The sequence below is a fragment of the Thunnus thynnus genome, chromosome 13, assembly GCF_963924715.1.
Source record: "Thunnus thynnus chromosome 13, fThuThy2.1, whole genome shotgun sequence".
Taxonomy (NCBI): Eukaryota; Metazoa; Chordata; class Actinopteri; order Scombriformes; family Scombridae; genus Thunnus; species Thunnus thynnus.
This window is the reverse complement of record NC_089529.1, coordinates 3,696,706-3,708,761: the sequence shown is the minus strand read 5'-3', so window position 1 is coordinate 3,708,761 and position 12,056 is coordinate 3,696,706. Positions and strand designations below refer to the sequence as shown.

General features: G+C 40.4%; 1 protein-coding gene across 5 annotated transcripts in view; it reads right to left on the bottom strand.

Moving 5' to 3' along the window:
- arhgap32b (Rho GTPase activating protein 32b) overlaps positions 1-12,056 on the bottom strand; it is a 109,047-nt gene that overhangs the window by 55,902 nt on the left and 41,089 nt on the right. For all 5 annotated transcript variants that reach the window (XM_067607311.1, XM_067607314.1, XM_067607315.1 and 2 more), the window contains exons 3-5: positions 8,840-8,945; positions 5,466-5,560; positions 5,080-5,164 (exon numbers count right to left, since the gene is read on the bottom strand). In XM_067607311.1, the coding sequence (XP_067463412.1) occupies positions 5,080-5,164; positions 5,466-5,560; positions 8,840-8,945 (286 nt within the window). The remainder of the gene's footprint in view (positions 1-5,079; positions 5,165-5,465; positions 5,561-8,839; positions 8,946-12,056) is intronic.

The window sequence follows — 12,056 nt, the reverse complement described above, 5'->3', positions numbered from 1 at the left end:
AATCTGTGGATCCATTGTGTGTTGTGTCAGTGGTTCAGACTGGTGGTGGTATAACTGTGTTTTCCTGGTGTATGTTAGGCCTCTCAGTACCACACTGCACCTAAGCTTTGATGACGACCATCTGTGTCCCCTCATGCTCGGTCCAACTTTTTCAAAAGCATACTTCTGGAGGACTCATGTGTAATGCACAAAGCATTCATCCTCCAATGGAGGTCACAGAGACACAACAGTGAATCCAGTTCACTCAAGTGGCCTCTACCTCCTCCAGATTTCAAGCTAATGACTCATCTTCGGGGACAAGATAGTAGAGACAATATGTAGCCTTGCATGGCAGACAGATCTGCAGAGACCTAAAACCAATCCCTCTGGATTGTTTCCAGCTTTGTTGTACAGATTTAAGCTGCTCTGAACGATGTGTTAGATAGACCTCATCAAAACCACTAAATCAACAATAACTTTTATCAAATTTTAATAGCTTTCAAAGCTCCCATGAAGAAGTTTTGACATTCAATATGCAACAGTGCCAAAATCAGTAGAGACTTCCACAGCTGTCTGTAGTACGATTACCTAAACATCTTCATTAGTACAAAAGCCTTTCCAAAGCACTTTAGTCATAATATACTGTGATTTCTATTTTTTTTTAACTGGCTATTCACTGTTCAGCATGTTACTGATGTAGAATGACCTCTGGCATTGGATAGACACTCCACTCACACAAGATGCATAAAACAGCCTGCAGCGAGCTGGACTAAAAGAACAGCAAAGGCTAGCTCACCCCCGATGAGAGCAGCAGAGGAAATGCATCAGGAAATACAGAGCCGACACATGTTACAGCCATCACTCTTTCAAAGAAGCTTCTTTTCTGCATACTAATCAACATTTGTCAAGTCATTTATAAATCTGTGCAATTATAGAGGGCCTTATTGTAGTTGATGTCACAGATGAAGTAGAATGGGTGAGCTTTATCATTGCTCATTAAGTAAAGGTGTGAGTATAAATGTTTGATGAATACAAACTTTCTCGTTGGTATGGACAGGTCATACACACATATTTAGAAGTACATGCTTTGATAAATGAGGCTCCTGGTACAGATATTTCTGCCAAGTCTACTGTGCTGCTGGACTAATCACCCCCATCAACACAGGAAACAGTTTCTGAACAGCTATGTGAGATTTCAGAATTTTAGAATTACGAGTAGTTAGAGTAGTTCATCTCCCACAGGCACAAAGATGAGCTTAATTCTTACACTCGGCTGGCGGCTTGATTGTACAATCATGTCTGATGGCACAGCTTTATCATTAAGTTGTTATATTCCTTCAAGAGGCTCCATCTACAGATGGGCGACAAATTAAAGGAAAAACTGGTCCAGGTCTGAATGCTTGACCCCTACAGTGAGGGGGTCTGAGGGCTCTGTTATGCTTTGGGAGGCATTTAACTGGCATGGTTTGGGTCCACTTATCCCCTTAGAGGGAAGAGTCACTGCAAATCAATACAAAGTTGTTGTGAGCGATCAGCTTTATCCTATGATGAAACATTTCTATCCTGATGGGAGTGGTCTCCTCCAGGATGACAATGCTCCAATCCACAAGGCATGAGGGGTCACTGAATGGTTTGATGAGTATGAAAATGATGTGAATCATATGCTATGACCTTCACAGTCACCAGATGTCAACCCAGTTGAACATCTATGGGAGATTTTGGACTGATGTGTTAGACAGCGCTCTCCACCACCATCATCAAAACACCAGATGAGGAAATATCTTTTGGAAGAATAGTGTTCATCCCTCAAGTAGAGTTCAGAGACTGTAGAATCAATGCCAAGGCACATTGAAGCTGTTCTGGCAGCACATGGTGGCCCAACACCTTACTGAGACACTTTATATTGGTTTTTCCTTTCATTTGTCACCTGTCTGTATATATGTGGTGGTGCAGAATGGAAACTGCGGGCCTGTCAGCTATAGTCATTATATCATTGTCACTGATGAAAATGATCATATTTCATTTTCATTCATTCTATTTGTTTTATATCATGTACAAACACACACAAATACATACATGAGTGCATGTGATGCAACTGGCTGTGCTGACTCACTGACAGTGAGTGTGCGTATGACATTTAACACATGTCATTTGCAGACACTTTACCTCAAATCACCATGAAATTGCACGGCTGCATTTGCAGTTGAGTGGCCCCATTGGGAGCTGATCTCCTGTCAGATTTAGCAGCATACTCTACTCAGCTGGCAGGATGACAGTATGTTATTTGTCATAAGTATACAGCGACAGGTAAGCCTACAATATATGTTCAGACTGGAGTTTCAGTTAGAATCAAAAAATAGCTTACAACCAGTTTCATTGTTGCCAGTTAGATCAACATAAAACTGATAACTGACAGTTACACACTGCACGACCTGGATGATATCCAGACAGACTCACCTCAGTACAGGTGAAATGTGACAGCCTGCAGTAACTTATTAGCAACACCTTGGTTGCACAACTGACTGAAACAAACAAAACCAATCTGAAGGGATGCTGGCTTTGTTGGGTGTACGTACAGTTTCTAAGATAATGCTTAATCAACAGAAAAAAAAACACACAAAACATTACATTCCAATGAACAAACTTCATACTCAACAGCAATTCAGAAATTTTTGCAACATTTGGAGAGTAACAAAAATCTAGAATCTGAATTGACTGAATTGCTGAACAAAAACAATCCCCTTTGCTGAAAGTACTGGAAGGTTACCAGTCAAATATGATCCAAAATACCAGTATCATGAGAAAAACCTGCCACGCAAGTGCTGCTCTGAATGCAGACACACTCCTCTTCGGGCCCTCTGTGACTAAGAGATCCTAATGTTTCCACAACAAAACTTTGCCTGACTCAAATTCTCCTTTGGCAAGGTTTTTTATTATGGAAATGAAAGAATATGTCAGTTTAGTTCCAACTAGAAGGCTCAATGCCAACCTGAGCCCAGGTCCTAACCCTGCCTCAGTCCAGCACACTGCACTTCAATATCTGTAAGGCTTGATGTAGAATGCAGAGCTCAGTGGAAAAATACTGCTGGATTTTTAACAACTCAACTTCACCAGGTGAAACTAAGCTCCCTATAACTGGTAGAGCCATAACAGATGACACTTGGCACAAATACAGACAATAACCGTCAGGGAATATGTGTATATGTGTATGCATCATTAAGTGTCTGAATATGTGGAGAAAACACAAAAAATGACATCTTGTAGCACTGCAAACTTGGCTGACACAGTCAAAAAACCACAGTAATGAACGTAAACATTTAATTGGAGTAAACGCTCTCCGAATGCTAAATGAAGCAGCGATGTTTTCATTCATCTAAAAAATGTTTAAGTATTTATATCATGTCAGAATCGTTCGGGCCAAATAAACAGAATACGTTTGTGACCACTTCATTAAACAAGCAAACATGTTTGGTTGAGGCAGGATTATACAGAAAATATACTGATTGACACGGGGAACAAATACAGAGTAATTAATCCCATGACAAACAAACTGCTCGGGGTTCTCTTCAGTCAAGAGAAGAAGCGGGAGCCATGATGAATGTTAAAACCATAGAGCAGCAAACAAAAAGGCAGTGCTACTTGAAAGCTATCTGAAAACCACAATGGGTGAGACAGTCATGCTGCTCTGTGCTGGCGAGACCAGCCAACACACACGCATGCTCACACACACACACACACACGACTGGGATAAAAGCAGAACCGATCGATTAACTGCATAAAGACAATTAATATTAGCTGAGTCTCCTTTATGAATAAACACAGGTTCTGTAGTGTAACCTGAGTTATATCAACAAATATACTGCAGGTGAAGTGGAAGACGGCTTGTTCTGCCCTCCTGATGCCAACGTGTGATAAATTTAGTGGACTGCTGACCCCTACTGGTTTCTTTACATAATGGCAAAGTACAGTCTGTATGATGACAAGAAGCCAAATCAGCAAGAAAAATCCTCATTTTGAACATTAATATATTATATTAATATATAACATATTGTTTTAAAGAAGCATGAACAGTCCTGCCAATCAAAAATCACCATCCTCTCATTATCTACACCTGCGTATTCCTGTTCACTATCACAAAGAGGTCAGTGCCTATCCCAGCATGCACTGGGTTAAAGGCAGATAAAGAACAACAGTACTGTGGATCCTTAATTGCTCTATTTTACACTGATTCAAAAATACTCCACTATAAACTACTCTAATTAGATCTACACTCAGACTCCAGACAGACTGTAATACAATAAACCCTTGACGGAGTTTGTTTTCAAATCTGTGAGCTAGACACACATTTTAGCTGTGGCGATTCTACTGAGGATTAGAATATTTAAGACATTCAATTTGCTTTTATCAAAGTTTTGAGAGAGGTATTTTGATGGTAAGGAAGAAGATTAAGAGATACAAAACATGTCTATGTAAAAGGAAATGAAAAGCTATGATACAAAACAGATCTGTGAGAAAATTGCACCTAAGTGTCCATGAGTGTCAGTGAGGGAAAAGGTTGAGAGATGCATTTTGATGTCAGAAAGGCAGAGCAGCTGTTTGTTTGATTGGCAGGTAGGCCGGTGGTAGTAAAGACCTACAAGTTACTACAATAAATTCTACACTAATATCCTGAGTGAGCTGAAGTGTGTGAAGCTGGAGTGAATCAGGTCGTGCTGTAGCCGACGGGGGCTTTTATGGAGGATATCAAACGAATTTGAATCATCAACATCTTCATGATATAAACAGCATAAATTCTGCTTGGTGTCAATTGTAAGAGACATGTGAGTCAAACTTCTGTCTTTATGAATATCATCTTTCCGTTTCTTACTCCAAACCGCTGGGGAATAACTAGCGAGAACATAAGTGACGCCAAGTTCAAAGCATCGTCTACACCATGATTGACATCCATGTCCCTGTGATTTTAAAACCGCACTTTTGAAGAGAACACACTCCTCTGAGGACGAGTATTCCAGCCCCAGGTTGAATTCATCATCATTTGGTGTAAATGTGAATAGACATGATGTGGTAAAGAAATTAGAGAGAAATCTATAAGTTGTTTACCTGAATTGTGCCGAAGTCCACGTTTTCGTAGTGGAAGTGAGCGCACTCTGCCAGTTTCGGGAAGTGGCCCTTGGTGAAGCAAAGTCTAAAAACGTCACACGCACAGAGAGTTTGGTTAGTACATCGTCCTCTGCTCGTGATAGCACCTTGAGTGTGTGTATGACCGTAAGAAGGAGAGTGCAGTGCAAACAGAGGGAGTGAAGGGAGGAGGAAGACACAGAAATAGACTCAGGGAATGAAAGGAACTCAAGCAGGAAACAGAGGCGATAAACAGCGAGTTAAGAATGATAAATACAGATGAAGAGAGGGAAGGAGAGAGGTGAGGTGGACTGGCGGAGGCAGGTGTGTGTGTGTGTGTGTGTGTGTTTGTGAAAGTGTCTACTCACTTCTTGACATTCTTGACCTTCATACTGGCCGTGCTGCTGCTGCATGAGCGCATGAGGGGCTCCGTCCTCAACTCTGGGATCTCTGCGCTCCTCGCCTGAAATTGACACACAGACATCAGCGTACAAACACATCTCTGCCACTGTTAGCTTCACACCAACATTCAAACAGCCAAAAAGCCTTTCAACTTGAAGTAGATTCAAGTGCACTGGTTGTAAACATCACTGACTGCTGACGAGAAAATGAAATGTCTTCTTGGTCTTTGTGTTTGGTGATGTGGAGGATGACTTGTACCCTGTGAAGGTGAAATGATGCAGTTTAACTGATTTGAATCCTACTGCTGTATTATGCGAAAGCCGTATTTATGAGCTGACCCATCAGCTGCCGGTGGAATTAAAAATCATTTACTTAATAGTAACTTAATGGATTCCATTTTTCATGTTTTTGCAGCTTCTCTCCATCTCCATTACGACTGCTTTGCTCTTTTTCTATTCATTAAGATGAACCGGTTCAAAGCCTGACTAGCTGAGGTTGTGGTGCACTAGTGACCACACATGCAGGGAGTTAATGACTCCTAATAACACTAGATTTATATTTTGTTGTTGTTCTTTGTTAACAGGGAGATACCCACGGCACAGTTTTTGATGGGATTCTTTGAAATTGTAACACTAGATGTGTGTTCTAAACGTGATCTGACGCACATCAGTAAAAGCGTAGCCATAGCATTTGCAAAGCAGGGATACACTGACACTACTGTTTTCTCTCCTAATATACTATTCCCAATCTAATCTTTTTCCAAACTCTTTCTATCTCGCTGCGTGGAACTCGTTGGGATCAGTCTTATGTAAGGTAACATGAGGCGAGGGATTATAATGGCACTAAGTTGGCAGCCTGCCTCGACTAATCACTGTAACTGATAGTGGAAACCCTGAATTTTATAATGACATTGACGAGGTGGATTGGTGATGTGGATGTGGATCGTCACTCCTGGCTGATATCCAGCGGATGTGATCTGTGCATCCCTACTCCAAGCTCCCCATTATGCATGTTGTGTTATTAAACATATAGACTTCAATTTGCAGTGTGTAATGCATAGATAGGCCTTTTTGTTTGAAACTGTTTTCAAACAAAATTAAATTTCGGTTGTAGCATATTTCTGTGTTTACTGGTATTGACTGGCAAATGCCTTTTTCACTGTGTTATAAAGGAACAAATCTTGTTAGTTCATTAGAAGTGTGTCAGGAGTGACCTTGCAGATTCCAGTTGTGTACTACATGACATCATAAAGCTGTCACTAATCACATGGAGTCGTCTAAGCTTCAAGACTGATAAAAAAAAAAAACACTGTCAATGACATTTCTGACATTCCAGTAGCATGAATAGCAACTCAAACCACTGCAGAAACAGTTCTTTGACATGAAATAAACTTGCTTTATGTTATCACAAGTTCAAATAAATAAGTGTTCATGTTAGGTCATCATGATGAGAGCTATATATCAGTTTATTACAGTGGTGGTCAAACCCACACTTCACACAGGGGTCCATGAATAATCAGCCCTGGTTGTTGGAGTATTTCTCAGCGAGGCCTCTTACTTGCTTCATTTAGCTTAAATTACAGTGAAAATAAAATGCAGCTGTGGTCAACTAAACATTCACAGAGCCTCGGGAGTCCGCTGATTTTATCAGTGGATGTATTCATTGTGGAATTTTCATTTCAGTGACTGCATGTTGGCCTTAATCTGACAGCAGGTTGTTGGAAGCCACCTAGGAAACAAAAAGAACTTGAAAAAGAAGAATAAGGAAAACAGATTAAGAGATACAAAACACATCTACAGGAAGGGAATTGAAAACATCTATAATGCAGAAAGGCTCTGTGAGAAAATTGCACCGAAGAGCCGCTGGCCAAGTGAGGTACAAATGAGATGAAGTCGAGTTGGCTGAGAGCAAAAAAAAAAAAAAAAAAAAAAAAGTTCCCTGCATTCAGTTTTTTGACTCCACAGCCAGACGGTAAAGCTGACAGTAAAGGTGGTATGCAGATGAGGCACTGCTTTTTAGGACGGCCGAGACAGTCGACAACCGGACGACGAGGAACAACAGTTGTTTAGACACAGACGTCATTTTGATTGTTGCTTGGCCACTTCACCAAAAACATGCCAGGGGTTCATAACTAGATGAAATATTGAAGGAGTTTCTTTATACTTTCTACCAGTGAAAGAGAGCATATATACTGTGTTTGTGTGTGTGTGTGTGTGTGTGTGTGTGAATGATCATTAACAGGCACATTCTAAAAGCAAGTTTTGTTTTTCTGACTGTTCAATGTTGTAAATTAGTGTGAAAGCCAAGCAACTGCCTTCACATTTTTGCCTCAGTTGCTTCTATGAAAATCAATAACCTATGACGTAACCGCCGTGTGTCATGTTAAATCTATAATTATTGAGAAAGATTGGACTGTTCATTTCATTATTACGTGGCAGGGATTTGAGAGTGTTTTGTTCTTTTATGCATGGCTCTGCAGTCCTGTGGCATATCATCTATCCTACACAGAGCAACAGGGCGTTGGTGTGACAGCTTACACTAAGTTGCTTAGCACTTCTCATCACCTCCTCGAACCGCCGGAGACATGCATAATGCATGCCACTTCAGTACAGAGTCCCCCTTGTATCAAATATTGAACAAAGAATAGCAGACATGCAGTATTAAAAGCCCCGCCTCTGTGATCAATATTCATTAGCCTGGTGAGATTGTTGTTTCTCTTTCTCTCTGTTGCCCGATCGAACTGAGCGCTTGCGATAGGGCTCCAACCACGCGCCGACCACGGGTGGCTCAGCATGTTACCATGGAGACGGCCTCATTTTCAACGTGCTGTTGATGCAAGAAGCGAGAACCGAACCAAAGACGGGAGGGAAAGGAAATAATGAATGATGCTGTCTGGTGAATGGAATCTAGCATGGAGGGATGGGCTGAAATAAACAGACGACGGTGTAGACAGAGACACAGATGGCAGGTAGATGACTATCTATGTAAAGAGTTGAATAGGGTGCCCTCAGGACGCCAAGAGTCATCTGCATTAATCATGAATGTGTGGTAGTGTTTCAGGAGTGGAGGAGACACTGTTTCGATAGGAGAGAGAAAGACATCAGATCAATCCACTGGGTTTAAAACTGACACTGATAAAAAAATCAGCAGGTAGCAAACAAGCTGCTGAGTGCAGCGTGGTGTTATCAGTGGATCTGACAGCTCAGGAATGATGAGAGCAGGACATTGATGGATGTATTCAAAGCAGTGAGTCACATACATGTGCAAATGTGTGTCTATGCAAAAAAGAAAACATCACAAGGAATGCGTGTGTGTGTGTGTGTGTGTGTGTGTGTCTCACCATGGCACTGATGGTCTCCTCCCAGTCAGGTCTCTCTCTGGGATGAATGTGAGCCAGTTCGGGCACGATGTCGTCCTCCTCTGGGTGACGTCCAGGCCTCAGGCCCCTACAGCCAACACACACACACACACACACAAATTCATTTCAATTAGAATATTTAGCTTCATGTGATACAAGTTCAAGTTTATGTGACAGTCAACACCTGAAACTCAAAGTTATAAATACCAATACAGAACCAAACATAACACAGAAAACAAGGGGAAACTAATATTTTTTTTTGGAATTCAAATTTTTATTGCTTATAATTTTTTGATTCTTTCTCCTCACGTCATGAATGGATATGTTCTTTTAGTCTCTGAAACAGAGCTGCAATGATAAATTGACATGATCGATAAACCATGTTTTTCAAGCAAAAAATCCTTATTTCCAACTTGGCAAATATGATGATTTGTTGCTTCTGTGTGTTTTATATCATTGTAAATTAAATATCTTTGTTTTCTGGACTGCTGATCAGACAAAACAAGCAAGTTGAAGATGTCACCTTGGGCTTCAGGAAACAGTGATGGCACACAATCAATGGAGGATTACATTACACTCTCATTACACTATGTACACGCGTCCTACACTCAGCCACACACACAGACAATATCTCAAGGACGATTTTTAGCCATTATCCTGAATGCAGCAGTGACACTGTATCTTCATGAGTCTAATAAACTGGAATAGATAAGAGAGAAGACTGAAAGAGTGTCTTGGGGAGGATGGAACAATCTGTAGCAGCTGCGAGATGACAGCGTCTAGCGAACGCTGAAACGACGTCTCTGCATTAAGATAATTGGACTTAAGGGCCGGGGACTGTGAGTCAAGATTCAGGGAAGCAAAGTTTAATAACAAGAAATTCACTGTGCCCTGCAAACCTCCTTAAAATAATATTCACTGAACTTACATCATCATTCAGTCAAATTCTGCCAATTATGACACTTTCTCCACAGTAGAACAATTCTTAGTAAGCCTTAATATCCAGAGATTCTAAAATGCAGACGGTGAAGAGAATATTTAAAAAGCAGTTCTCAGAAAGATGAAACAAAATCCTAATTGTGATGCCGATGTTCAAGTTCAAGTTCCATTTATTATACAAAAGAGGACATTTGCTTTGTCGGAGAGGTAAAAAATGTACATAACATGAAACACCATTATTGTTGTATGTAATTAAAGATCACAAAAAGGCATCTATACTGAACCAATGACATTTTAATCAAAAGGAATGCCAAATGAATCCTCAATGAAAAAAAATCATTCTTAAACAATAAACACATTGATCCATAGAGGACCATTAAAAAATAACATGCTGTGCAAACACATCGTTATGGAAACATTGTATAGAAAAACAGGAACCATGACGGACTATTTTTGTATTGCTTCTTACCCACTTCACCAAATCCTGAACAGGTACTGAACACACACACAGATACAGCCTGACTCCCAGTGGATCTTGTTAGGGTGTGAGGGTGAAAAAGATCACTGAAATGCTTTAGAAATGGTGCAGACACTTCACAGCTTTGGGGCGAAAAAGGTCGTTAACATAAGCTTGATTAGAAATGACTCAGCAAGAGGTCAGGAGGAAAACAGGCGAGGGCAAAGAAAGTACTACCAGAATGTACTAGGACTAAACAGTAATTCATATTCCAACTGAGACATCTGTCAAGGTTTTTTTTTTCTGACAGTCTGAATTGTGTCTCTCTACTTAAAATCTTTTCATCATCAAAACCTCATTCCCTGTAGTTTGTAGTTATGCTCATTGGTGGATGTCACTGGCTGCAGTCAGGACTCATGGTGCTCAGTGTAGGTAAAGCTAGTCGTTATTGCAGGACAACTGTATTTAGTTTAAAAAAAGGTGTTTCATTTGTCTATATTTATTTATTTATTAGGGAATGATATGAATATTTAGCACTTGGACTCAACATCAGGGTGATTTTATAGATTCATGAAGTGGTTCTTTGGTGGTGGTGGTTCTCTTCTTCTGCCATTCTGCAATGAGCAACTCACAACAGAAATATCTTTAAGCGTTGGCTTCCCATTCTTAATTGCTTGACCTGACAAAGGATCCTCACTGTTGAGCTTATGATGGGGCATTTTGAGCACATAAAACATATTGTTTCTGCTTAAAGTTACACAAAGAATAGGAATAGTAAGAAAAAGAATAATTGAATAATTGTAGAAAACAAAAATCTCTTGGGTGCTTGTTTCTCTTGACCTGTGAACATCTCTGCTCTGTGCACTCTCAGCAGTGTTTCCCCTGTAATTGTACAGGCCTGGCAGGTCACCAGGCCAACGAGAACCCCTGTCAGGCCAAAAAAAATATTTTTTTAATGCCAATAATAATGCCAAACACCCATTCATTTGGAAATCAATAGCGTTTGGAGACGTCTCTGTGCAGCGCTCTTCCTGAACGTGAGTCAACCTCTGTGGCGTTGGCTAGGCAACTCTTGGTAGCATAGCTCCTTTTAAGGAATAGGTGAATGTGAGCGGAGCAGAGGAAAAGGTTAGCATTAACGTATCAATCTGGCAGTAAATGTACAGTACAGGCTACAGTGTTTCAGTTAATAAATGCTGCAGCTTCTCGTGACAAAGAAAAGTCACATCTGTTGTTTTCCAAACTGCTAGAAAGGTGGAGGGGGTTAGCTCCAAAGTTAGCAACAATGGGTTAGCTTAACCTGACAATGCTAAAGAGAGAAACAGACAACAGAGTTTATATTAGAATCTCCCAGTGCTTCCTTACTTCCCTAGTAACTAATGCATCCTAGTGATCGGACGGGACAAAAAAGAAAAATCAGAATTAGTCTACTCTAATTAACTAATTGGCTGCAATTATGACTAATTGTGAGGATCTGACAGGTTGAGTGAGCATGCAGGAAACTGCACAGAGCAGAGATGTTGAGAGAGCAAGCAGACTGGTATCAATATTTGGAAGTTTAAAAGAATCTTATCATGATATGTCAGCTCATAGTATTTGTTTTAACATTAACAAAAAAAAATTTGATACAGACTGATACAGAATTATGGCCTAGATACATAATAAGCAGGAGATTTTTCAGAGCTCTCTGGTGGACAAACTATGTTATGGTGATACTGTTTCTAAATGATCTCAAACCTAGTTTGGCATTTCTGTGCTCTTGTTGCACATTGGCCAACATATAGACCGATACCAATATGTCTG